At 43.7% G+C, this 27,317-nt stretch overlaps 1 protein-coding gene across 3 annotated transcripts in view; it reads left to right on the top strand.

Annotated features, from left to right (window-relative positions):
- DYRK1A (dual specificity tyrosine phosphorylation regulated kinase 1A) overlaps window positions 1–27,317 on the top strand; it is a 72,206-nt gene that overhangs the window by 20,556 nt on the left and 24,333 nt on the right. For 2 of the 3 annotated variants that reach the window (XM_088160492.1, XM_088160490.1), the window contains exon 2: window positions 3,160–3,237. In XM_088160492.1, coding sequence (XP_088016618.1) covers window positions 3,228–3,237 — 10 coding nt within the window. In that variant the 5' untranslated portion in view covers window positions 3,160–3,227. Of the gene's footprint in view, window positions 1–3,159; window positions 3,238–20,744; window positions 20,853–27,317 lie in introns of those variants that run through there. The other variant, XM_088160493.1, reaches the window with a different exon arrangement.

Here is a 27,317-nt window from a genome sequence, read left to right as displayed (position 1 = left end):
TGCTCATGGGCAGGGAGTGGCTCTGGATGGGGGATCCCATCCCCTGTGTTTGAGGAGATCACAGGAGCCTCGGTAGGGAGGGAAAACAGGACACAAAAGCATGAGGTAAAATTTTAGCAGAGATGATTTCTAAGAATTGCTCTCTTCGTTTAAATAAAAAAGACTTTGGCTTTCATTCTTTTCTTTGCTCTACCACTTTCAATAATTTGCTTTTTAATACCTTTCCTGTCATGTGTTCCTTCCTCTCCTCCTTTATTTCCAATTCACTTCTGTTCTGTACTGGTAAGGAGATCAAACTGGGTTCTTGAAGCCCAGTAAATGTTATTACTGAGGGGATTCTTCTGGTAATGATCTTACAGACTGTGTGATGAGTAGGATTTGCTCTTGCCTCCTCTTATCATCAATTTATTATCTAAACCAGGAAGCCTTTGTGCAGGCTGTCTGAAAGGCCTTTTGCTTTAAGAACTTGGCAATGCAGACACAGCTGAAGAGTTTAAGGTGCTGCCCCTGCAGCCACTGAGTGCAATTTCGTTGTATCTATTTTAAAAAATACCTAAAAATTGTTACTCTTTTATGTTGTGTGTCTGTGACACTGTTACTGTCACCGGGGCTCACCGGCTTTGGGATCTGCTGAGATTCCAAACCCCTCCTTGGAAAACCGGGCTTCACCTGCTTTTCCATTCTGGAATTCCACAGGAATTCTCCAGTTCTCCAGGCTGGGCTGATGGAGAGTTGGAAGGAGACTGAAGCTGGGCTGGATCTGTGTTCCTGGTCAGCTCTGAAATGCACCAATGTGTTGATTCCTGTTAATAACCTGTTAATGACTTTCTCACATCAGCAGCTCTTCCTTAGTGTTGGTAGCTCTTAAAGTGTCTTCTAAATTGTAAAATGACTCAGGGCTCTGTGGTTACCTCTGCAGCTGCTTTGGGAGCTGAGCATTCCCATTGTGGAACAGGCGGGAGACAATGGTTGCATACTCCAAGATATTTTGGCTGAAAATTGCTCAAACTCTGGTGATAGTTTGAACTAAGCTGGGTTAGGATTGAAACTGGTCTTGCACTGGTGGCACTGGGAGGGGGTCAAGCAGTGACTGAGCTGCAAGGTGATAAAAGACAAGAGAGTGATGCCTTCAGTCCTTGAGCTGCTGCTGCTGGCAAAGGCTTCCTGTAATCCTGGTGTAAACCCAGAGGTGCTGCAGTTAAAGGGAATAAGGGATAATGGCCAGAGAGCTTTCAGAGATGGGACTGAGGCTCTGAAGCCTCAGGGCACCTGTGTGGGATGGACAAACCTGGAGCTGCTGTAGAGAGCCCAGAGGAGGCAGCAGGATGAGCAGAGGGATGGAGCAGCTCTGCTGGGAGGAAAGGCTGGCACAGCTGGGATTGTTCAGCCTGGAGAGGAGAAGCTTTGGGCTGAGCTCAGGGTGGCCTTGCAGGGCCTGAAGGAGCTGCAGGAACCATGGAGAGAGACAATTGCCAAGGGATGGAGGGACAGCACCCAGGGAATGGAGGGACAGCACCCAGGGAATGGCTTCAAAAATTCCAAGTTTAGGTGGGAGTTGGGAAAAAAATCCTTTCCTGGCAGGGTGGGCAGGCCCTGGCACAGGGTGCCCAGAGCAGCTGTGGCTGCCCCTGGATCCCTGGAATGTTCAGTTCCAGGTTGGACATTGGGGTTGGAGCAGCCTGGGACAGTGGAAGGTGTCCCTGCCATGGCAGGGGTGGCACTGGATGAGCTTTAAGGTCCCTTCCAACCCAAACCACTCAGGAATTCCATTGTTACTTCATTGAAATAAGAGTTTGCTCTTCCTTTCTTGTTTCCTGTGCTGGGTCAGGGGGCTCAGCCCTGCACCAGACCCAGCCTTTCCCTCAAACTGAAGTGATTTAGGCACCACAGTGCCCTGTTTGTAGGAGCTGGTGTGGCCTCAGCAGTGCTCCTGACAGCTGTGCATGTGGCAGTGCCATCCCAGGGCTCTGTGGAGCTGCAGGCTGTGGGTTCAGGATGTGGGAATGTGGGATGGCCACTTTTAGGATTTCCCCTTTTTTTTTTGGGCGGGGGCACGACAACAAAAATCCACCTGCTCCTAAAACACCAACGCAACCACTGCAACACCTGCTCGTGCACGGATCCAAAAAGCATCTCCTCATCCTCGTGCCCCCTTCCCTGTGGTGTGTGTGTGTGACACTGCAGTGGCACAGGGACAAGGGCAGGCAGGGCCCAGGGTGGGCTGTGCAGGGCTTGAACTCGCATTGTTGGGGGGAAATGGAGCGAACGGCGCCGCTTGCTGCTCAAATTGCAGGGTCTGAGAGCATTTTAGGCTGCTCACACTTGCCTGAAGTTACATATTTCAGGAGGTGTTTAAATAATAATAACTCTCCAATTCCAGCTGGTCAGTAATTTGCAGAGTTCTCTAAAATTCTCAGGAATTCTAAGTGGGTTTGATATTTCCATAGGTTGTAGAGTACCAATGATTGTTGGAGAACAAGTGAAAAACAAATGCTTGGGAAATGCTTTGACCAATCTGAGTTGCTGGGTGTTGTGTTTTGGGGTTTAATTTTATTTTATTTTTTTCATAATCCTGCTGTTCTTCTTAATTTCTGTTGGAGTTTTCTTCCTAGAAACTCTTGTCTTTATATCTCTTTGTCTATGAAAAGTACAATTTTATTTTACTGAGCCTATTTTAATTATTTGCAGCAAGGTGAACCTAATTTAATTTCATCAGGCTACGAGGAGAAGTGAACTTCAACGTTTAGGAATTTATATGCATTTATAATGCATTTATAATTCTGGAGTTTGTAGATTTGAGAAAATCCCATAAGTTCAGTTGTGTTTTAGAAATATTGTCCTGAATTTCTGTGAAAATCCACACATTTAACGTTTTGGCAAAGATGGGTTGTTGGGATTTTTTGGGATGATGTTAATTTTGAGATTTAGTCAATGCCCAGTTGAAATTTCAGTTAATCCTTGACATTTTAACACTTAAAAAGTTTTTCTAAAGCCAGGTATCAGTGGAAGATAAATCTTTGTCATGCCCGTCTGTGCTTTTCCTGTTGGAAAACTTCATTTTCTGTTTGGATTTCCTTGGTTTTTAGCTCAGGGTAGAACTGAGCAGTTGTGGTGCAGTTTAAAAAGTTTATTCTTTTTTTTTTTTTTTTCCTTTTTCAGTGTTGTTTGCTGCTGGACTCCCCCATCCCCACAACCCCGCAGGATGATATGAGACTTGAAAGAAGACGATGCATACAGGTGATTTAATATCTAGGATTTTTACAATGAAAAATGATGGATGTTCTTGATGTGCTTTTTGTTGCTGTTCCATTCTCTGTCCCCCCACTGTTCTAACTCAGTAGAATATTTAAGAACCGACAGAATTTTGAAATCTTTCTGTGCACTTTCAAAACTCTTCTGCAGCTTGGAAAACTCTTCTTCTTCCAGGAAGAAAATGGTTTTTCTGAATGGAAATACTGTTTTCAAAGTTTTTATGGGAATGCTTCTGAAGGTGCCAATTAAATGGACTGGTTGATATTTTAGGAAGTTCTCCCATTTTTTGGCTAATCAGAAATCCTGGAAGTGCCAAGTGTATTTCCAGATTCAATGGTTGATTTTTAGTTTTGCTGGAAATCCAGTTGATATTTCAACACAGAAAATCATGAGCAGCAGAAATAGAATAAAACCGAGTTTGTCCAAGAGGGTTGGTCTAATTTTTTATTAATTTTTTTATACCCAAATACCTTTATTTCAAGCAAATTTTTGGTTTGCTTGTTCAGCTTTAAACCCCAGGAATCCTTAGGGCTGGGGGGAAAAAAAAAAAATGCTGGGCAGATTTGTGTGTGCATCCAGCTCATCTCCTGATTGACAGTTTTCAGTTGCATCAGCTGTTGGTGCATAAACAGCTTTGGAGGGTCTGTTTACATGGAGCCTTTGGATTAGGACCAAGATGCTGGAAGTGGAGATTTCATTCCCTGAAAACCAAACATCTCTCATTCCACTCCCCTGTTTGTGAGCTGTGTGCTGAAAGCTCAAGTCAAAGCAGGTCTAAAGAATTCTAAAATTAGGTTGGGCAAAGAAAAGAAGGAAAAACTTCTCCAAAGGGTTGTTTTATTTTCATGTTTCATTTTAAATATCTAAATCTAGAGGAGCAGCATTAAAAGTCTAGAAAATTGATGTCCCATCAGATTCGGGGAGCTCTGTCTAGTAGACAGTGACAGATTAAAATAGAACCTAAATATTGAGAAAATGTTTTGAAAGCTTTAAAAATACTCATCCCACAACTGAAAGGAGAGATAATGTTATGAAATTGTACCTTATGTATGACAGTGTTTGAGAGAATTCAGTTTCACATTGCAGTACAGTAATCTGATTTAAAACTTCCAACTTAAGGACTTTCAGTTTTGGTCAGAATTTCTGATGGTGTTGAGCTTGTAGAATTATGAGCTTGCAAAATAGAAATGGGTACAAGATTTTGAAATTTAAGTGGTAATTCTGTCTTCTGCAGCCCAAATTCTTTATTTATAAGTCCCTTGATAAATACAGATCAAAAACCAGGACAAAGACCATTATGCCTCTGATGTGTTGGAAGTTAGAAAAGTCAGATTTATTTGCATTTTCTGTTTGTTGGGAGAGCCAGGCTTGGTGTGCTGAGGTTCTGAGAATGAACAAGATTTGCAGGACTTAAAATGAGGCCCTGCCCTGTGATAATTTTGTGGTGCAGGGACAGGAGGAGTTATTTGGTGACTGCTGATCTCAGTCTCAAATTCAAAGGAGCTGAGGAGAGCTCAGGCCCAAAATTTGAAGGATTTGTGGTTCTTGAGAATGGCTCTCTTGCATTTTCAAGAAGGTTTCTGCAGGGTGATTGGTCAGAGGTGCCTGGTAATGTCAAAACTACCTTTGGTTAAAGTGGGGAAACTTCTACAGGATCAATAAATTCTTTCTTTTAATGGGCTTCACTTCCTTGTCCTGGAAGCTGCTCTAAACCCCTGCAATTAACCACAAAAGAACTGGGGAAACAATCCCCTAAAGAAAATTTTTGTCACTTCTACCATGGAGTTACTTTCATTTTAGATCACCACTTAAGCTGAAAACACAGAAATGTATTAAGGTCCACTGATTTAAAAAAAAAACCAAACAGAAAACCCCAAAAACTAAAGAAATGGGGATATGAAATGTTCTTTTCCAACTTGACTCACCTGGAAAAAAAACTCACAGCATGTTGAATTTCTCTTTTTGCCGTGTATAATAGGTGGGATATATATCTATATCTATATTTATATCTATATCTATATCTATATCTATATCTATATCTATATCTATATCTATATCTATATCTATATCTATATCTATATCTATATCTATATCTATCTATATATGTGTCCCATATAATGTTTATATTATATACATTACAATATATATGTGTATATATATGTATACTTACAATATATATTACAAAATATATAATTAATAAATATAACAATAAAATAATAATAAATACAAATATATATACATACATATATATGTATATAGAGATATATATACACATATATACATACATATATATATATATATACACACATATGTGTGTGTGTATATATATATATATATAAATATATACCCAGCAAACAAAAGGGCACTTTAAGGTGCTGTTTGGAGAACTGAAATATTTTCAGTAATTTTATTGACGATCTGGAGCAGGGGATCAAGTGCACTCTCATCTGTGGGCAGCACCAGTTTGGGCAGGAGAGTGGCTCTGGAGTGGGAAGGCTCTGCAGGGGGATCAGGACAGGCTGGATCCATGGCACGAGGCCACATTGGTGAGAGTCAACCAGGCCAGTCCTGCCCTTGGGTCACACCAACCCCATGGAGCTCCAGGCTGGGCAGAGGGGCTGGAAAAGCTGGAAAAGCCCTGGGGGTGCTGGTGCCAGGGGCTGGACACGAGCCCAGGGGTGCCCAGGTGGGCAAGGGGCCACTGGCAGCTGGGCTGGATGAGGAATTGTGTGTCCAGCAGGAGCAGGGCAGGGATTGTCCCTCTGTGCTGGCACTGAGAGACCCTCGAGGGCTGTGTCCAGTTGTGGCTCCTGCAGGAGAGCCCTGGAGGGGCTGGAGGTGTCCAGGGCAGGGAAGGGAGCTGGGAAGGGGCTGGAGCCCCAGGAGGGGCTGAGGGAGCTGGGAAAGGGGCTGAGGCTGGAGAAAAGGAGGCTCAGGGGGGACCTTGTGGCTCTGCACAAGTCCCTGGCAGGAGGAGCAGGGAGAGGGGGTCGGGCTCTGCTCCAGGGAACAGGGACAGGAGGAGAGGGAATGGCCTCAGGCTGGGCCAGGGCAGGCTCAGCTTGGACAGCAGCAGGAATTTCCCCATGGAAAGGGAGCTCAGGCCTTGGCAGGGGCTGCAATCACAACCCTGGGAAATGCTCAGAAATCTGGGGATGTGACACTTGAGGTCCTGGTCTAGAGAGGGACCAGGCAGAGTTGGGGTAATGGCTGGACTTTGATGGTCTTGGAGGTGTTTTCCAGCCTTAATGATTCTCTGATTCAGTGTTTACTTGTGGAGTTTTTAGGATCTGTTCTGCTTTTCTCTGAAACACTCTGCAAAAAGCAAAGCTGGGGTTCAGCTCTTTACAGGAAAAGCCAAGTTTGTATTTCAGTCATGTTGTGGTAACACCGGTAATGCCTCAGAACGTGATCTGTGATAAAGAAGTGTTTTCAGAATGGGAATTTTTCACTTCTTTGTCCTTTGCAAGTCTCTCCAGGACCTTTGGGGAAAGCAAGGAACCAAACACTTCTGGGTGTAGAGAGGCTGGTGGTCAATCATCCTACCCATATTCACTTTTCATGGTGTGGTGGCATCAAATTTGGGATTGTGCTGGGTTCCTACAAGCAGGGATTCATCTTCTGTTTGAAAGTTGGTGTTTCCAGAGTTACTGTAACCCCTTGTCCTGCTCCTGTGTAACTCAGTGGTTGGTTGTTCTTTATTTTCCTCTTTTTTAATGGAGATTCCTTATAAAAATCATTTGGTTTTATAACAGCTTTCTGGTTTTGACTTTTGTAGTTATGCTGGAGCCTAAGGAATATGGATCTAAAAATACTGAGCTGTCTGATTTTTAAGCTTTTGAAGAGCTCAAAGCTTCTTCTTGTAACCTTTGTAAGAAAACAGAGTATCATAATGGTTACAGCAAATTATTCTCATCAACTGGAATTATCTTGGATGCACCAGAGATGTTGAGAACCCAAGGAAATGTGATAATGGTATAGTCAAGTTTGATAAGATATTGGAGGTGCTCATATTTCTCTTAACTTAAAAAAATAAAGTCATTTTTGGGAAAGGAAAAAAAAGCAAAAAAAGCCAATCCAATACTTTTCAATAAAGATACTGCACGAGCATTTCAATAGTCAGTTCTCACACAGATATCTGTCCTCCCCCAGCTGTGTTCCTTATTAAAACATAACAAACCCAGAGGAAGGATTTCTGGGAAGTTGCTGGATTGGGTTGAGTTTAGACCCTGCAAGTGTCCAGATGTTTATTTTATAGAAGAATACAATGGAAATGTTGAATTGGGCCATGGCTCTCACATCTCCTATTTCACATTTTAGCTGCTGATTTCATTGAGCCTGTAGCTATTTTAAAGGATGTTTTTATATGTCAGAAGTAAAAAAAAAACCCACAAACCAAAGCAGAAAACCCCTCTGTTGTTGTGCAGTCAGAACAAAGTTTGTCCATGGTGCTGCTCTGTGCTTGGAGCTCACCTGTGTTACCTGAACTGCCTCAGTCACAGCCACTGGAAGGAAAATCCAGAAAATTCCTGGGCCAGCACCACGTTGTCCCTCCCCTGGATGTTCCTGTGGCAGAGGAGATGCTGGCCCTGGTTCCACTGAGGTGAGGACACACCTGGAGGGTCCCTTGGGAGGTGGCAGAAAAGCCAGGCTTGGAAAGAGCAGAAGAGATGCAGGTGCTGATTCCCTGCTGGGACACAGTGTGGCTCCCACTGGTTTTGTTCCTGGTGGGACACTGGTTCCAGTTGGGTTCTGTCCAGCTGGATCCTCCCAGGGAGTTTTTGCTGGATTTTCAAGTCCTGGCTGAGCAGATCTGCCATAAAGAGAAAATACCACAAAAATCCTATCCAAGACAGAGCTGCTCATTAGGAGGGAAGTTTGAAATACAAACAGCTAATGAGGGCTTGGATATCCCTGGCATTAATTCCTGGTTTTCCTTGGATAAATCCCTTTGCAGCAAGGCTTGCTGCTGGTTTGGGGAGTTTTTGGTTGAAAGCAGTGGGGAAGGGCAGCACTCCTCAGACTGAAAGTGGAAGTTCTGCTTTTCAGAGATGGAGTCATTGACCTCAATGAATGATAACCTTGAAGTCAACAGACTAAATTAGTGCTCTACTTTCTGTATTTGAGAGCAGCAATGTGAAAACCTGGACAGCTAAAGTTAGATTCGTGCATCCATATTTAAAAAGAAGTTGCCTATTTAAAAGAAAAGGGTTTTTTGGTTTTTTTTTTTTTTCCCCTCCTCCAGAATGGCTCAGTACCTGTGATATTGAAAATTGAAGTTTTCAGCCTCAGCCCCCATCTAAGAGGAAACAAAAATCCTGTTCCAGGATTTTGCAATGGAATTACAGCCTGGTGGAGGATGCTACTTTCCTTATTCAGGAACAGACCAGAGTATCTATACCAGAAAAATCTTTAGATGCTGCTGTTCTTATAGATAGTTTTAATATTCTAGTAAAGGAATTTCTATTCATTTTTCCTCCAAATACACATGACCCTCTTTTAAAAGCCTTTTGAGGTAACTTTGAATGAAGTTTTAAGTTGTGAGGAGATTTCTTTATTGCAAGGCTGAAATTTATTTCTGTTGCTGATTTCTAGGAGCAAAGAAAAAATTGATTTTGAAAACAAAACCAAATTAAAATGCAGATCAAAAATGCAATCATAACTATAAAAAATTATTTCCCATTTCCTGAATGATTGGTCAGTACACTGAGAATGCCTGAGGTGTAAAATGAACATAACACTGCAAATACAGAGTTGTTCCTGCAGCCTTTAAAGTCAGTGTGGGAACAAAAAGGAAAATTCTCTTGGGCAAGGCAGCAATGGGATGGTGAGACTGAGTTTGGAGCTGCCCATGGAGTCTTGGAATTGTGCCTTGTCCCAGGGATTTCCTGGCTCAGGTGGCTGCTGGGGGTGGCCCTGTCTTGTGCATCCCATTTTGTGTTGTGTTCCTGCTCCTTTTGGCAGCAAATGTTCCTGGCTTGGTCCTGCTGGCCTGGCTTGGGAGGGTTTGGAGTGAAATTTGGGCTGAGGGTGGGTGTTGAAGGGAATCTCAGCCCTGTGCTCCAGGGAAATGCCCTGGGTTCATTTCCACAGGGATTCTCCTCCCATGGCCTTGGCACAGGCAGCACCAGCTCGGGAGCTTTTGCAGCTTTCCAAGGATCACCCCTGAAATCCCTGCTCCTGAAGGGCCTCCCAGGGTGCAGATCTGCACCCAGCAGCATTTCATGGCTATTTCATGGAGTACCTGGGGCTGGAAAAGCCCAGCAGCATTTCATGGCTATTTCTTGGAATACCTGAGGTTGGAAAGGCCCTCCCAGCCCATGGAATCTCAGCTGTGCCCCATCCCAAAATTTATCATCATGGGACAAGCTTGACTTAAAATAGTACCACTTCAGTTTGTGAACATACTCTGTGTTGAATCCATAAGAAGGGCAGCAAATGTTTGTAGGAGGCATCCTTCATAAATCATGGAGCCAGGTGGAAACAACCTCTCCCCCCATCCCTGAAGTTCTGTTCCTTTGGGATTAGATTTTAAAATATAGACAAGACACCTTAGGACAGCTCTCTTAACAGCCAGGCCTGAGTAGTTCTTGGTAAGGATTCCATTTATAATACTTCATCAGGCAAGTGGAGGCAAGAACTGGGCAAATATTGTTCATAAATCTTGCTGAAATTGGACATTCTGACTTGGAAGATTTGTATTTCTCTTTTTTCTAGTCAGGCTGGTGCTTCCTGTTCTATTCAATTCATCTTGTGGTACGTGGTTTTTAATGTTTCTATCAAACACTCTTGCAGGCAGTGGTGCCCAGATGTGTTTGTGGTGGATTCCCAGCTTTCCAGAGCAGCACAGGAAATGCTCAGCTTGGTGACAGAGTTTTTTCCTGGTTATAGCCAGGGGAGTAAACTCCTCTCAGCAGGTTTTACCAGAGTTTCCATGGCTCAGTGTGCAGTCAGCTGTCCATGGGTAGCTTGGCTATTTCCATCAGGCAGCTTCAGGACACATTTGTCAGCCCTCTGATGTCACTGGCTGCAGCTCAGACGTCATCTGAGTGGGTCTGCTTAAACCCTGCTGGATTTAGGAACAAAATTAAGCTTGGAAAATGTAAAACTGGGAATGTTTCACTCTCAGATTTCCGTTGTGACGCCACAGTCTCAAAACCACGTTTGTTGATAAGCTGTTAAGGACAGAGATTAGATTAGAGAGCAAGAAACATCGGGGGTTTTTTTCAGCAGTGACACATCAGGTTTAATGTCCTGACCTTCCAGTTGTGCTGGGAAGAGCAGGGAATACCCAGGCCAGCATGGATCCATCAGCCCAAGGGAAAAGCCTGGTTCCTGAGGCTCAGCACTCACTGACACTCACACCTCACCCCCGGTGACCTCTGGCTGAATTAAATCCCAAAATATCTTTGGGGACCTAGAATTGAGTTTATTGCACACAGAGCCAGCTGCTGAACATCTTTGCTGGGAAGGTGGAACAGGTGGCAGCAGTTTTGTTCCAGACTCAGAAAAGAGATTTGTTCTTGATTTCCTCCTTCCCCATGGGAATCTGTTGGTGCTGGCATTTTCCTAACAAATTGGTTATTTTAAATCCCTTTAAAAACTGGGGATACAAGCAGAGAGCAGAGTATGAAGTTCTTCTTTTACTGGTTGATTCTGGATCTTCTAACTGGTTTATTTTGGACTCTTAACTTCTCCTTCATGTCATTGAATCCACTTTGTGAACAGAGAATCCCACCTCAAGTTTGCTAAACCATCCAACACTTTGCTTTTTCTTTACTAAAATCACAGAAAATTTTAATATTTAATATCTTGCCTATTTGAGCTCAGTATTTTGGGTTGAACTTGCCACTTGTTTGTGCTCCCTCAGATGTGATGGAGAGGGATCAGCAGATGTGTTGTGCCAGGAAATAAACAGAAGGATGATGGTTGTAAAGGTGGATGAAGTTGGTTTCATTTTTACCTGGTTTTGTAGGCAGTTTCTTTAAATAGAGAAAATATTTAATACTGTGATTGAAGTGCACAATTCCTCAGGACTGCCTTGGCACTCCAGAAAAATAAACTATTCCTGGCTGTACATGGAGATCCAGACATGGTTTTTTAGGACTGACATCTTCATGCTCCTCCAGGGTTCTGAAGATGCCTAAAAGGAGTGAACTGGTTCTCCAAGATTTTATATATTGGTAAAAGTATCTGTGATTTCACCTGCCATATTAATGTGAGTTCCTGACTTGCTGTTAATGCCTCTCAGTAGATCACATCCTTCTCCACAAGTTGGGTTGAGTATAAAACTGGTTTTATCTTCATGTAGGTATGGAATAATAGTTTATATATATATTATATTAGCTTATAAAATAAATTAAAACCCTCCACCAAATACATTTACCAAGATTTGTGCCTTCCAATAATACAGAGGCTTTGTTTTAGTCTGGAATAAAAGTGGGAATTAGGCTCTTTGAAATATTTCACTTACAAAAGTGAAAATATTTCACTTCACTTACTTTGAAATACTTCACTTACAAAATATCTGAAAGGCAGCAGATGTCCATCATAATTCCATTTACAGCTTCACTTTAGGTGAGTTCCAGATGTTCATGGTGGGCTCTGTGTTAGGTCCTTAATGACTGTGTTAAAATAGCAGCAATCTGGTAACTGATTTTTTCTTGTTTCTTATGTTAGACTTTTCTAAAACTTCCAGCTGCAATATAATTTTACAGTAATCATTTCACAATGCTGAGTAATTCCTGGAGACTTCCCTGAGTCCAGTGATAAATCCATGGTGTGAAGTTTAAGGGGATTTCTGGTGCTTAGGCTCAGAAGGAGATGTAAATAAGGCAGTGTTTCTTTTTAGGCTTAAATGTTCACATCTCTGGAGTTTTCTCCAAAATTCAATTTTTCAAGATTGACTTGTTGAGGTCATGGAGTCCCAGAATGGTTTGGGTTGGAAGGAGCTTAAAGATCATCTCATTCCAACACTTCCACTGTCCCAGGCTGCTCCAGCCCCAATGTCCAGCTTGGCCTTGGGCAATTTCAGGGATCCAGGGGCAGCCACAGCTGCTCTGGACAAGCTGAGATGTTGAAGGAAAACTTGGATCCCAGCATTAAAATAATTGTAATAAATAAATAGCTGGAAAAAAAAAAGAAAAACAAAAGAACAAGTTAATCTTGTGTGCTTTAATTTAGACCAGTTTGGGATGGATTGTATTTTGTCATTGGTGATCCTCAGAATCAATGGATTATTCCTCACCTTCAATGTCCCTTTAATGGCAGGTGTTTGATAAGAGCATGAACCTCTTTTAAATCTTGCAAAGGAAAAGGGTCACAGCCCAAAATCTGGAGGTGAGCAGTGCAGTTATTGGCCAATTCTTTTGATGTGTTTCCCTTTCTTTACATCCCAGGGTTTTACAAAATTCAGTTCACAGCCGAGCCTCTCCTGCTTTGCCATTTTCACTGATTCTCTCAAGGAAAAGACTTGATTTGTAAACTGTGCCAGCAGAGAGCTGCAGGAGCAGATGTGGTCAGAGGAGATTTCAGAGCACCAATTCCTGGACAAAAATTCCCTGTTTCCCTGTTAGTACATGGAGCATTCCCAGCCTCCAGAGCCCATCCCATGGAGCTGCACAGTCTGTGCTGGTTCCCTGTCCTGGCTGCCTGGTGGGAAAGATTCCTGGGATCTGCTGCTTCCATGCTTCCCCAGCTATTAATTCCACTTTTATCCTTAAATCCCTTCTCCTTTCTCTTTGGACTTATGATGTCTCAGGAGAAAACTGCTTTTTTTTCCCCTCTTGTCAAAGTAAAAAACCCCAGGGTTGTTCTATCTTTTGTTATATATACATAATCTATAAATATATATATAGAAATACAACTTCTTTTTTTCCTGACCTGCAGCTGCAGGAATATTCCTTTGCTTCCTTCTCCCTTACAAAGCCTGGGAGAATTTTGTGTTACTTTCCTTCGAAAGTTCAGCTTTTTTTTCCATCTTCTGAGAAATTTCATCTATAAAGTTGTTCTTGTCCTCTGGCTTGGGCTGACTTCATGGACCTCAGGAGTCTTCATGACTTCTGTTAAGAAGAAAAGAGATTTTCCTCAGAAAAAAAAAAGAGGCTGTTTCACATCCAAATCAATGGGTCAGTTTTCAAGTTAGGATTCTGCACCTTCAGCTTAAATTCTGTGTTCAGCTTTGTTTTCCAACAAAGATTCTGGTAGCAAAAGGCCCCAGGCAACGACTGTTTGGATCCTGAGAAAGGCAAAAAAGTAGTTGTTGTGTTTTTTGTTTGTTTGGTGTTTTCTTTTATGTCTGGAGGCATGTGGAGCTCCAGGGGAAGGCAAGAAGCACAACTTCATTTTTTCTTGGGAGAAATCCAGGCTCTATAGGCTGCCATCCAAATGCAAAAATTCTGACACTTCTCTGCTCAGAAAAAGTGCCACCAAAACGGAGCCAGCTGAATACTCCACTTCTTCAATAGAAGGCAGTTTCTTTAAATAGAATTTGGGAGCTAACTTCGTCTGGAGCAGGGATTTGGGTTCAAAACACTTCCAGATCTGTAGTGACGTCTTTTCACTTGAAGTCTTTCACTCTACAGGTATTTGAGTAAACACTCAGTGGATATTCAGACACCTGAGGAATCATTTGTGTCCTGTAATTCCACGAATTATAGCCTGTACAACATGAAGGAAAAATCTGCTTCACCTTTTTTTCTGGGAAGGGGTTGGTAGAAAGGAGAAGGGAATTCTTGCTTTCATAGAATCCTGGAATGATTTGGGTTGGAAGGGACCTTAAAACTCATCCCATTCCCACTCCTTGCTATGGACAGGGACACCTTCCACAATCCCAGATTGCTCCAAGTCCTGCTCAGCCTGGCCTTGGACACTTCTAGGGATGGGACTCCACAGCTTCTCTGGACACCCTGTGCCCCATCCTCACATGGACCAGTTCCTTCCCTACAAATACCCCTGCATAGATGCAGTGCTCAGTATTTACAGATTGGTTACAGGATTTTATTGTTTGACTTGGTGTCACACTTTCTCCCATGGATCTCAGTTTATTAGCAGTGTCTTTTTGCCATCAAAAATCCACATTATCCTCGATAACAGATTAGCAGTAGCTTGGTCTCCCAAGAAGCTGCCCTAACCCATTAGGAAGATGGTTAATCTCCCTCCTGGATAAACCTTTTGATCAATTTAGGGAAAAGTGAATGGGTGTCTTCTGAGCAAGTCTGGGTAGCAGCTACTTAAACAAAGTGATTTGGGCTCCTTTCAACATCAGCTCCTAATGCATAGTCAGAATTTCATCAAAGACCAGGTAATTAGACAGGTACTGCACCTTTGGATTAATGGCACCCCTGACAGAGGCCTGGCTTTCCTCATTCTAACATAGGAATTGGTCAGATTTGCAGATCAAGAAATGCCTCAGGAAGTTTTTGGAAGGATCTGGACAAGATACTCCATGGAGAAGCATTGCTCTGCTCAGCTTTGGAGAGTCAGGGACTCTTTTCTCCAGCCCTTTCTGGGCTCCTCAGCACAGTTACAAGGCAAGCACAGGAAATTCCAGATGTGACTCTGTGCCTAATGTGCTTTTGGTCCTTAGGAATGAAATCCTGTGAGCTGGGAACACAAAATTACCATTCTCTGTGTCTGAGCTTGCCATGGAACAGGAGGCTCAGCTTGCAGGGAACAGGGACAGGACAAGACGAAAAGGCCTCAAGTTGTGCCAGGGGAGGCTCAGTTTGGACACCAGGAGCAATTTCTTCATTGAAAAGGTTGTTAAACATTGGTGTTCAGGATCATCAGTCCCACCCTTACCCCAGTGCCACCAGCATCCCCCAAACCCTGTCCCCAAGGGCCACATCCAGCCTGCTCCTGAACGCTCCCACAGACAGTGACTGCAAACCTCCCTGGGCAGCTCATCCCAAGGCCTGACCACTCTGCCAGGGAAAGTTTTTCCTGATATCCAATCACAACCTCCCCTGGCAAAATCATTTAATCTTTAGTTTGAAACATTGGAGTGTTGGCTAAAGGTGGCCATGACCCCTCTGAAGGTCTGCCATGCTTTCCTCTCACAAATGATGGCAAAGACAATTTTCCACCTCTGTCCACTCCCTTTTGTTTGCAGAGATGTTGGGAAGTGTCCCCTTACCCTTCTGTGGGACAGAGAAAGAAGGGAAGTCCTCTCTGGCACCTTCTGCTCTCCATGGTCAAGCTCTCTGGAGCTGCTAAGAAATCACAGCAATCCCACAAATTCCCAGAGAAGTCTTGAGGAGCTGTGTGAGCTTGAGTGACATTTGGAAGCAGTTCTGTGCTCACTTGGCCAGCAGGGCCAGACAACAACACCGTGGTGCTTTCAACCCAGATGCTTTGGCAAAGCACAGCCTCGAGTGTCACCACTGCTTGGCAGAACAACTGGTGCTGCAAAACAGGAGCAGGTGCTTCGGGCTTTTTCTGCTCCTTCTGCACCAAGGCCCTGCTTTTTGCAGAGAAACAATATTGCTCTTTCTTTCTGGTAAGGCTTTTCAGCTCTTCAAAGGACTTGGTAAAAGGTTGGGCTGCGTGGCAGTGATGAGAATGCTGAGTTCAGTGGCTCTTGTTGTCTTTTACAAACATCTTAGAGGTGGCAGATCCTGGGCTTGTTTGATACTTTCTCCTCCAAATTCATGGAATGACAGAGTGGTTTGGATTGGGAGAGACCTTAAAGCTCATCCAGTTTCACTCCTGCCATGGGCAGGGACACCTTCCACTATCCCAAGGTGCTCCAAGCCCCATCCAGCCTAGCTTTGGACACTTCCAGGGATCCAGGGGCAGCCACAGCTGCTCTGGGCACCCTGAAGTCCCATTACCTTGAGGATTATTTGATAACTGCCCCCGTTGATGTCCTGCTGGGGCTGACATTTCTTTGGGGTGACAGTTCTTTGTGGTAATGTTTCTTTGGGGTGACATTTGTTTGCATCCCTTCTCAATCATCTCTTCCCACCACAGCCTGACACAGCCCTCACTCCAGTGAGTTTTCACTCATGGCAGGAGGGCACTTCCAACTCCTTCCCTCTTCTTTCAGCATCTGCCTGCCAGGGAAGAGTCAGGCTGTTACAGACTCATCCTCACATGTGTGTGTGCAGAGTCCTGACTGTGCCATGCATGGAGCTGAGTGTTCTGTTCCCTGAGAACACTTAAAAAACCTCAGTGCTGGAGCTTTGAAGCTCATATTGGTACCTAAACTTTTAAATAAAGAGTTTGTGTGTTATTATTTCACTTTTCTTGGCTTGCAGTGACTTCAGCCTTGGTGACAGGACTTTGTAGGAGGTCGTGGTTCCTTTGCATTGCAGGACAGTTGTGTCTGGTGCCTGTAAATGTGATGTTCACACTGTCCTCAGGAACTGGGAACATTCCCTGACCAGACCAGGGCACAGTTTGGTTTGAATTAAAAGCCTTTAGGGGTTAGAACATTTCTGCTATGAACAGGACTTGGGGTGATCTTTTCTCAGAACACAGTTGTTGGCTGAACCCTGAAGAATTCCTTCTGTGTTTAGTGTTTAGATCCTGTAAATAATTTTTCATCATCACCTTTCCATGGAAACATCCAAGTCTCTTTCCTCAGGTTGGATGCTTCCACTGCACCTTTCTGGAGGTGAGGAAACCCAAACCCAACACCAAACTATGGCAAATTATCCAGTCAGCTTTTCCTTGGTGTAGTTTAGAGCTCCTTCAGGAAATGCTGGAATGATTCCTTCCCTCCCTCCCTGCACCCCGTGGAAGTCACCTGCTTTTCTTGGTGGCCTTGGTACATCACGTCCCACATGGATGCTGCAGGTGCAGGTGAGAGGCAGCTCTCAGGAGCTTGTTCTGGGAATTGACATTCCAGAAAAACCAGAGACTGATGCAAGGAGAGGCTCCAGTGTTCCAGCTGGAGCAGGGTGTCTTTGTTTTACACATCTTCCATGATGTCCCTGCAGGGGACAGGTGGCACTTCTTGGAAAGGAGGAGCCCAGTTATGGCAAATGGGAGTTTTTGTAAGCTGGGAATCAGATTTGTGGATGCAGATCAGCTGAAAGAATGCAGGGTCAGATGGGATATTGGGAATTAGGAATTGTTCCCTGGGAGGGGCTGGGATGGAATTCCCAGACCCTGGATCCCTGGCAGTGCCCAAGGCCAGGTTGGACACTGGGACAGTGGGAGGTGTCCCTGTCGTGGCAGGGGTGGCACTGGGTGGTTTTTGAGACCCAAAGCGTTCTAGGATTCTGTAAGATGCAGACAAAATCTATTTTCTTAAATTTGCACAACTCTGATACTTGGGTAGTGTTGCTCTCATTGTTATTATTAGTGTGACAAAACCCCAATTTTCATAGTTAGCTTTAATACCTACTCCTTAGTTTATGCTGGAAACAGTAAAGCCTTAAAAGGAAAAATGCAAGTTACACTTCTAAAATAAGTTTCTTAAATCACAGTATTATCCTAAAGGAATAATGATATTCTTTTTTGTTTTGTGAATAGTTTTTGTTGTTGTGTTTTAAATTTTTATGAGTTGAAACTTGTGTTACTTGAGAGAAATCAATACAGTTTACAGTGAGCCCCACTCTGGGGTTATATTGTTTGGATTAGTGAAGTTTGGCATCCCAAATTTTTGGTGGTTTCCAGCAGGAAGTACAGATTCAACCACACTTAAGTTTTTTTTCTCCTTAAAAGCTGCTACTTCAAGGTGAGACAAATCAAAAGAAGTAATTGCTTAAACTTAAAAGTGTGTGTACTAAATACAGGAATTATTACAAAGGCAGGAAATTGGGCTTTCAAATGAGTTCTGTGGAATTGTGAGGTTTGACTGGACTTGTCAACCCCTTGCCTGGATTTATTTCTGATTTTTTTTTTTTTTTTAATTTTCTGTGATGAGCACTAAGCTGGATATGGAACTATTGAAACTTTTTAGTGGGGAATGATTTATTGTTTAGTGACTTGAGAACTCTGAGTGGAGTTTGTCAGGACTGGCTTCAGATTCCTGCTGTAAAATGCAGGTGTCAGAATATCAGTTATCAAATCATTGAGAATGCAGCAGAAAAATGGTTTAGGTGCAGTTCACAACCTATGAGGATTTTATGGAATAGTTCCGGTGCTTCCAGGCAACTTTGGAGTGAGGAAAAAACCTGGAATGTTATTATTTTATGAACTGTGATATGGATTAATAAGGACAGCATGCCTAAGAGTTTTAAAGTATTCTGGGTTTTAGGAACTCCATTAGAATTTGTGTTATTTATACAAAGCATTCTGGTTTTTAGGAATGCTATGATAATTTCTTATTAATACAAAGTATTCTGAGTTTTAGGAACTCTGTCAGAATTTGTGTTATTAATATAAAGTATCAAAGCAGTGCAGTGTCTTCAAATGCTCTGTAGCCAAAATTTAAGTGCTATAAATTTCCATTGGAGTGACATGAACATCTTCAAAATCATCCATGAAATCAGCCAGTGAGGGAATTCCCTGGAATCATCACACCAGCAGCTTCCCCATAATAGAGGTGGAATTTATAATGGTGGATTTTTTATTTTTTTTTTGTAGTTCAGTTTTTCACTTAAAAAGTCTGTGTGTGTGTGTGTTGGTCCTTAAAGGTGTGTGGTAGGTTAACAGCAATCTCAAATCCAATCCCAAAAACCCCAAACTCTTCAGCCAGTTTGGGATTAGTGAAGGAAAAAAGACTTTTAATATCAATAGGGCTGTGCAAATCCTGCAAGTGGAAGGAGGGGCCAGCCCAAATTCTGAAAATACACACTTGCCCACGTGCCAAGTCACTTTATTTTTACAGTTGGTTTTATTTTAAAATTGTCATCACTGTGTAGATGAAATCCACCTTTATTTATGGTAGACACCAGAGCTGGATGGATGTCACCCAGTGAAATAGCTGGAAAATACATGGGATTATTTAACGACTAAGTTAAAAAGATTCTGCATCAATTCCTAACCCTGCCTGTATTCAAACTACAAAAGTACTTTGAGATCCTCCCCCTCTCTCCTGAAAGCTGTTCTCTTTGGTCAGGTATTGAATAATTTATATCATGTGAGACTCTTGCACATGATGTATTCATCCCTTGTTTAGCTCTTACATTCATGGTTTGGCATGCTGGCTGTACATTGATATGGGAGATGCTTCCCATTTTTTCTCTACCAACTGTTTAAATATATCTTGTGCCTCAGTAACTACAAATGGGAAATAGAATAATTCAAGTAATTTCCCTTGATGGGTTTTGTGCGTAGGGAAGGATTTCTTTTTAATTTTTTTTTTTTTTAAATATATCTATTTGTGCAAAAAGAGAGCTTTAAAAATGATGACAATATTTATGCTAACTCCGTGTTCAGCTGGAAATGCCTGAGCCATCAGGCCGGGTATTGATTTGGGATAAAATATTGGGTGTTTTTCACCTCTCGTGCGGTTTGACGTGCTGCCATGTAGCAGGTAATTTATTCCATCTCTAATTAGTTTTGCACTGCAAACTGCAAATTGTGAGTAATGTTCTTTGGAGGTGGGGGAAGGAGGAGGCGCTGCACCAACACGAGGAACTCTCGGTTAAGTGCTGATAAAAGTATTTCCCTGAAAGGACAGCGGAGCAGCCCAGCACAAGGATTAGCGCTGCAAAGTCCCGGCCCTGCCCGGATTGCTTGGAAAATCTTGTAAGCCCCTGGTCAGGTAACGCTGCTGCTGCAGGGGCTGCGAGATGAGCACGAAATAAATGAAATAAATCGGTTCAAAAAGCTGCCACGAGATAGAGAACGGGCAGCACTGGTTTTTGGGTTCTGTAGTGCACACACACTGGGGTAGGTGCTGGTGTTTTAGGGTTTATAGGGAGAGATTTCAGGAGTTTCACTGAGGTAGCTGATGGTGTTTTAGGACATTCAGAGAGATCTCAGGAGTTTCACTGGGATGGCTGCTGGTGTTTTAGGAAATACATGGAGAGATTTCAGGAGTTTCACTGAGGTAGCTGCTGGAGTTTTAGGACATTCTGAGAGATTTCAGGAGTTTCGCTGAGGTGGCTGCTGGTGTTTTAGGAAATACATGGAGAGATTTCAGGAGTTTCACTGAGGCAGATGCTGCTGTTTCAGGGCAATGCAAAGAGAGATTTCAGTAATTTCACTACTGCTAAAATGTCCAAAATGAAGTTGTTGAATGAAGAAGCCGGGAAAACTTTGAAGTTCTGTTGGAACTGACATTTCGGGCGCTTGGTAAAAATCAGATTCCCCGCTCCAGCTCTGAAAAGTTGGGCTGTCCTCGGGAAAACCGGCATCATCTCTTCGGCCGTGCCCAGGTGCGCGGCCGGCCGCAGGTGCTGTCCCCGCTGTGACCGGGCAGCGAGGCCACCCCGGCGGCTCCCCTGTCCGGTGACACGTTGTCCCCTGTCCGGTGGCACCTTGGCGGAGCCCCGGAGAACAGGAAGCACCCCCCACCCCCTCGGCAGGTGAGTGACTCGCAGCGGCGCTGGCACATCGCTGCCGGGCTCGGCAAAGTGCAGTAAAACATGCCCGGCATCGCTGCGGCCGCCACGGCGTAGAGAGAGGGGACAGTGCTGCTGCTGCTGCTGCTGCTGCTGCTGCTGCTGCTGCTGCTGCAGGGACAGCCGGGGGCTTCCAGAGTAAGTGTGTCTGTCACTCTTTGCATTTCCAGCCGCCGGTTTTCCACATCATCCACATCCCCCCTGCGCGTGGGAAGGGGATCTCCCCAGCAGCCCTGCGAGCGGGGCTGGTCAGTGATGGATTCACGCCGTCACAGGCACAGAGACACCACTATGCTGTCAGATAATTTTTTTTTTTTTTCTTTAAAGAAAGAAAAAAAAAAATCTGCTTATTTCTCGTAGGATGCTTCAGCTTCGCTCATGTTCAGTTTTGTTAGCGGAGCTGAAATTTCATTTGCTTAAAATCTGTCGGGGGGGGGTGATTATAATAATAATAATAATAATAAAGGATGATGTTGTGTCGTTAGGGTTAAACCCAAACCAGTGAAACATAAATTCAGATCCTTGGGGAAAAGGGAAGGACAGGAGTAGCCTGACACAGTAATTTTAGGAGGTGACCTGCCTAAGGAAGGCAGTGACAGAGAACTTTAGAGCTTTTTAAAGCCCCGGGAAGAATTCCAGTCGGGTTCGCTCCCACCCGGCAGCGTTGGGGGAATCTTTCGCATCCCAACCCTGGAGAAGGCGTCCCGGAGCCGGGCAAGGCGAAATCCTAACGCGGGCGCGCTTATCCGTAAATCCCGTGTATCATGGCTGCGCCGCCCTGCCCTTGCTGTGGGGGTGAAATGTAGAACATGAGCCTGATCCTCGGGAGATGGAGCTAATTTCGCCCTACACCGCAAAGTGTTAACAGCGCCCGGCGAATGTGACAAAGCTCAATCGCGCTCCTTGTTTATGGAGCCCGCGCCCATTGGCCGCCGCGCGCCAGCTCTGCCCTGGCAACTGCGCGCCTGCATTTGCATAGCGCGCCGCCATTGGCCGGCTCCGCGGCGCTGCGGGCCAATGGCGCGGCGCGGCCCGGGGTGGGCTATGCTAATGAGGCGCTGTTGCTGGGGCGCGCTGCGGCAGCCGGGGATGCGCTGAGGGGAGCGCCGCCATCGGCTTCCCCCTCACGCGCGGCGCGCGGGCATGCGCAGTGCGGGCCGGGCCGGGCCGGGCCGCCCTCACGGCGGGCAGCTCCGAGCCCTGAGCTCCGAGCCCTGAGCTCCGAGCGCGGCCGCCTGTGGGGCACCCGCATCTCTGCATGGGTGCTATTTGCCCCTCTGTCTTCCCCCCTTTTTTCCCTATTTTTCTTATTTTTTTCTACTTTTTTTCCTTTTTTTTCTATTTTTCTACTTTTTCTTTTTTCCCCTATTTTTTCTACTCTTTCTTTTTTTTCCCGTATTTTTTCTATTCCTTTTTTCCCCCTATTTTTTCTATTTTTTTCCTATTTTTTTTTAAATAAAATGCCTTAAAGTACCCAGCTTCCCTCATGAAGCACGGCTGTGTAACGCTGACACACTCACCTCGCCCCTTCTCGCTGTCCGACATCAGGATCTGAATCTGATTTTTTTTTAAATAATCTGTTTTAACACACTCACTATTTTTAACACACGCACACTCACCTTTCACAAATGGTGTATTCGCATCCCCCTCGACATAAAAAAAACCCCACACCAAAACCCAAGCCCCTCCTCAGCTGTAAGTTGAGTCCTGGTTTTTTTCCTGTCCTAAATATCATTCCTGCCTAAGAATATTGGGGAGTCTGAGCTTAAAATATATTCTGCTGCTTAAATCTGCATCTGTATCTGAGATTTTTTTTTCCTTTCTCTGCTTTCCCAACCATTTTTTTCTCCTGTTCAGTCATGGATCACTTTACCTTCTTCAGTCCTGTTCCCACTCCCTCCCTCTGTCTTCCTCTGTCCAATTCCTGTATTTTCTTCCCATAACTGCTCCCATTCTCTCCTTCCAACTCACCAAAACTGACTGGAATTGTTTAACTGTACATTTCATGCTATTTTTGGTTTTTTTTCCCTTCTTTTTAACATAAGTATCAATATGTATCTGTGGTTTGATAACCACCTGGCATTTGCCAGTAATGGTGGGAATTCCTGTCACCAGCAGATTTTTGGTTAAATCTGATCTTTACTGTGGTGGAATTTTAATTTTTTGACTGTTTTTTCTAAACCTTTCAGAAAAGATCAGGTTCAGCAGAGGGAAATTTAGTTTCTCTTGGATAAAGCCAATGTTTTCATAGAGAAACTTAGTGATTTCTAGAACCAAAGCCTTAGATTTAATAAAAATTGTGTACTTGGAATTTAATTGAAACCTGAAGAGTAAGTTTACTCTGAAGAGTAAGTTTAGAAGTTCTTTTATACCATGTTTAAGGGGTAAAATCATGTCCATTTAAACTTTGTGTCACTAAATTTCTGCTGTATTGGGAGGTTAAGAGTGGTTTATAAAATATTTTTCTCCTTATTTACTGAATTTGACAGAACGTTCTCTTTTCTGTTTGTATTTGTGGTTTTCACTCAGAACTGAGGAGCAGGTGTGGGTCTTTCAGCAGGATTAAAGGTAGTTGGAATTAAGTAATTATTGGAAAACCTGTGTTTGGAATAGAATTCACACTTCAGTCTTTATTCTGCTGTAAGAGCTGTTATGTTTGTTTGGTCAAAGGTTGGACTTGATGATCTTGGAGGCTTTTTCCAAGATTATTGTTTCTGTGATTCTTTGAACTTTCACCATGACCATAAAAAAATTTTATCTCCATTTCCCCCTCTCCTTTATATTCCTTCTTTTTAATGGCAAGCTTTTCATTCAATTAGAAAAATCATAAACCTTAGAACAATTGCATAAAATCATAAATTGCGGATGAATTTGTAGGGAGAGAGAAAAAAGAAGCTTTGGAACCTCAACCTTGGCACATTTTCACCAGCATCAGCGACCTCTGGAAAAGGAGGATTTGGATAATTTTTATTTGTCAGTTTTAAAGTAAATGTTAGGCCTCTTCTTGAAATACAGGTTATTAAATATTCAGTAATAAAGTATTGACTGCTGAGATACTGTTTCACTCATTTGTCATTAAATAAATAAATACACTTTGAGGTGAATCACCAGCCAAAGTACTTGGGTTTGACCAGTGCTCCTGAGGACTTGGACAGAGTTCCAGTGTGGAAGGAAAACTTGGGAAGAACTTGAACTGTGTTAGAAAATGGGAAAATTTTCACTAATAACTCTGGTGCTGTGTGTACAGTTGCTTCCTCTCGAAATCCTGGCATATCCTCTCTTGGAGGATCACATGAGGGCAGTGCATCAAAAAGGAGATTTTTCTGCCTAACCTGTAAAGCTGCTCCTCTCTGGAGCTCTGTAAAACAGAGATTTACCTGCTAGGATGTGTCTCTTGTCTTTGCAAAGTTCCAGATGTACAAAAACTTAAATTATGGAGCCCTTTTATGTTTATGCCATGTCTCGCCGTTTTTCTGCAGAGCAGGAGAAAATCCAGAATTCTACAGAAGGAAATGATTGTTTTTGAATTCCAAGGATGCAAAAACAATGCCCACTCTATAGAATATATATGCAGCCAGGAATAATTTTATTTGGAGCACAGTCTGAAGAGTGGCAAGGGATATTATGTTAAACACAATGAAAATAAAAAGATCTATTGTATGGCCACCTATTCAGTGAGTGCTGCTTCCATTCTGCCCCCTAAAACAAACAGGGCATTCATGGAGCTAAACAGAATCATAACTTATTGACATGGAGGCACAGAATTAAAGCTGGGGAAGGATTCTGAGCTTTCCTCATTTCTGGACACAGTTCTCTTCATTTTAGTGGGTTTTCAGTCCATTCAGGCCTTTGTAGGCCTGTCCCTGTTTCCTTGTGGAATTCCAGGTGGTTTTTTAGCTGTGCTTTCCAGCAGCTGCTTCAGCAGGGCAGAAATGGAAAAGCAGAGGTCTCACAGAGCTTAATTTGGACTTTGAAAGTTCAGAGTGCTTGTGTTTCCTGTAGGTTTTAGCTGAGAATTTTGGCAATCTTGGGCTTCATTTATTAAAAAAAGTGGTTTCACTTTTCACAACATTTTCTCAGTTCTAAGATTCTCCAGAGTGTACTCAAAGTCATATTTATAAGTTAATGAAACACAGATTTATATACTGTGTTGCCAGTGGATTAAATGAGTTTTAGAAACTTCTTTCTCTTGTAGTGGGAGAATTACAATGAGCAGCAGCCTTCAGTCCTTCTGGTACCAGATTTTTGAAGCGGCCTTTTTTTTTTTTTTTAATTATATTTTGGAAGATATTTCCCACAGTCTTTCCCTGTGACAGGTCTGAGCCCCAGTTTTTCTGCAGGAAAGGGAACTGGTGTCCTCAGATTGCACAAAAGCCACAGACCACAAGTCCAGCTCCTGCTGCAGCTCCTTCAGGGAAGAAACCGGCCAAGACAGGCTCAGCAGTGGCAGAACAGTTCATGAACCTGCTCTTGGCCTACTTTCTCTCCAGGCTGGGAAAAGGTGGCACCCAGGGGTTTGATGTCACCTCCTGAGCACTGTGACCTCCCTGCAGCTCTGGCCAGTAGGGAAGAGCAGGAGCAGGGGAATCCGTGGGTGTGCTGGCCCATGAATGGGGCTTGGAGAGCGGGGCTGTTTCTAAGTTTATGGCTCCATTCTGCTGGGAGGGAAAGCAGTGTTTGGCATTTCTGTACAGGGAAGTTGGCTGAATAGTTATTGTAGGATAACTTCTGGAGCAGCCATTCTTAATAATTCCCTCACAAGAATAAAGTTCCTCCAGAGGAGGAACTCGTGTGGGATATTTATAATGGGATTGTTCTCCAGTAGCTGCTGCAGGTAATTTCCCTTTGTTCCCTGAGTTGTCTCAGCTTTTGCCTGGGTTCTCTCAGCTTTTCCCACTGCAGGCCGAGCAGAGTGAGGTGTCTGTACCCCCACATTCCCATCAGCCACTCCAAACCCCGTGCACAGGGACAATGGGCAGAGCAGGGCTGCAGAAGTTCACTCAGAGTTCAGGTTGGCATTTGCTTATTGCCTGAAAGATGATTGTTCTAAACCCTCCAATCCCTCGTGGCTGACATTTGTGATGCTCAGGCAGAACTCTGGTAGCTCTAACTCATCTCCAGGGTGGGTTTATTGGGACAGAGAGTTCTCACATACAAGTGCTTGTTGCTGCTTGCTCCCTGTCAGTTTTAGGATGTGCTGATACACCTTGGAGGTGGTTGGGTATTAGAGCAGTGCACAGATCTGACTCCCTTTTCCAGACACTCTTCAATAGCTGAGCTGTCACAATGCTTACGGATGCTGAGAGCTTTTCCAAGCAGAGATTTTGAAAAATAAAGTTGGCCAGAACTATGCAAAACAATTAACTTTGTGAAAAAAAAAATCTTCTGTGAATGAAGAGGGTTGTACAGTTCCTCAGCTAACACAGCATTTTCTTGGGGTGGACATTGGGCTGCTTTCACGTCACTAGTTTAAACACAGAAAAAAGCAACAAGAAGCGTTTTCCTTCACCTGTGGTGGCTTAGCAGGGGTTGGAAAGAAAAAGATTGAAAGTCTGAACGTGTCCTGCACAGTAAGAACCGTGCTTGTCCTGTGGTGTGGCCCCACAAGGTCTTGAACTCTCCGTGTAGGAAGGAGAACACCCTTTGTGGGGAACGAGACACTTCACACTTTCATTCTCTGGTCGTGTCTTCTGGCAGGTTCTCACTCAGCTGCCAGCATATCCCTGAGAGGGAACAGGGAATATCTGCACATGGTGAACAACTCAAACATGGAAGGGGAGGGGGGGATAGGAGGGAGAGGTGAGGAAAGAAGCTCAAAACATTTCAGGCCAAAGCAATCATCTTAGGAGGGAAAATGTTGGAGAAAAGGAAGAAGAGTTCTAGCAAGGCAAAGAGAATGGAAAATGAATTGTGCAGCCTGAGCTCACGGATCATCTTAATTCCACCCCCTGCCATGGGCAGGGACACCTCCCACTGTCCCAGGTTGATCCAAGCCCTGTCCAGCATGGCCTTGGATGCTTCCAAACTTGGGGAATTCCTTCATTTAAACTTTCAGAAATAGGAAATAAATGCTGTGGGACTTTGACTGCTTTTACCTGCCCCATCTCACACAACAATCCACAGGCAGGGAAGTGTTTTTAAGGCTGTTGCAGAGGTTCTGTTATCAGCAAGATAACTCTTTATAATGTCATGGAACCAAGATCTGCTGCTGCACTTGGGAGATGCTTATGTCAGTTCTGAAGGCAGATTTACATCACTCACAGGGTCCAAACTGTCACAATGGTCCTCTTTGGGGGCTAATTTTTAGTTGGGACGTGAGAAGTAGGAAGATGTATTAAGGAAATGTCACTTTTCTAATGCTCTAATGATTTTGTCTGACTTTGACTCCTTTTTTATCTTTCACTATGAATGCACCTCAGTAGAACACTTAGGTAGAAGTGTGACAGAGGGACAAAGAGAGTCACAAAGACACCTTGAGAAGCAAAGTAGATCTTTAATGAGCTGGGTGACAGGAATGCAAAGAAACCTTGGAATTACTGTTGGGATTTTCAGGTGCAGTCCCACCCAACACAGGAGCTACTCTAACAACTCCTGATCCAGAGA

Source organism: Sturnus vulgaris, chromosome 2, assembly GCF_052056855.1.
Source record: "Sturnus vulgaris isolate bStuVul1 chromosome 2, bStuVul1.hap1, whole genome shotgun sequence".
NCBI lineage: Eukaryota > Metazoa > Chordata > Aves > Passeriformes > Sturnidae > Sturnus > Sturnus vulgaris.
Note: the sequence above shows the minus strand (reverse complement) of the source record. Positions and strands in the feature narration are given on the sequence as shown.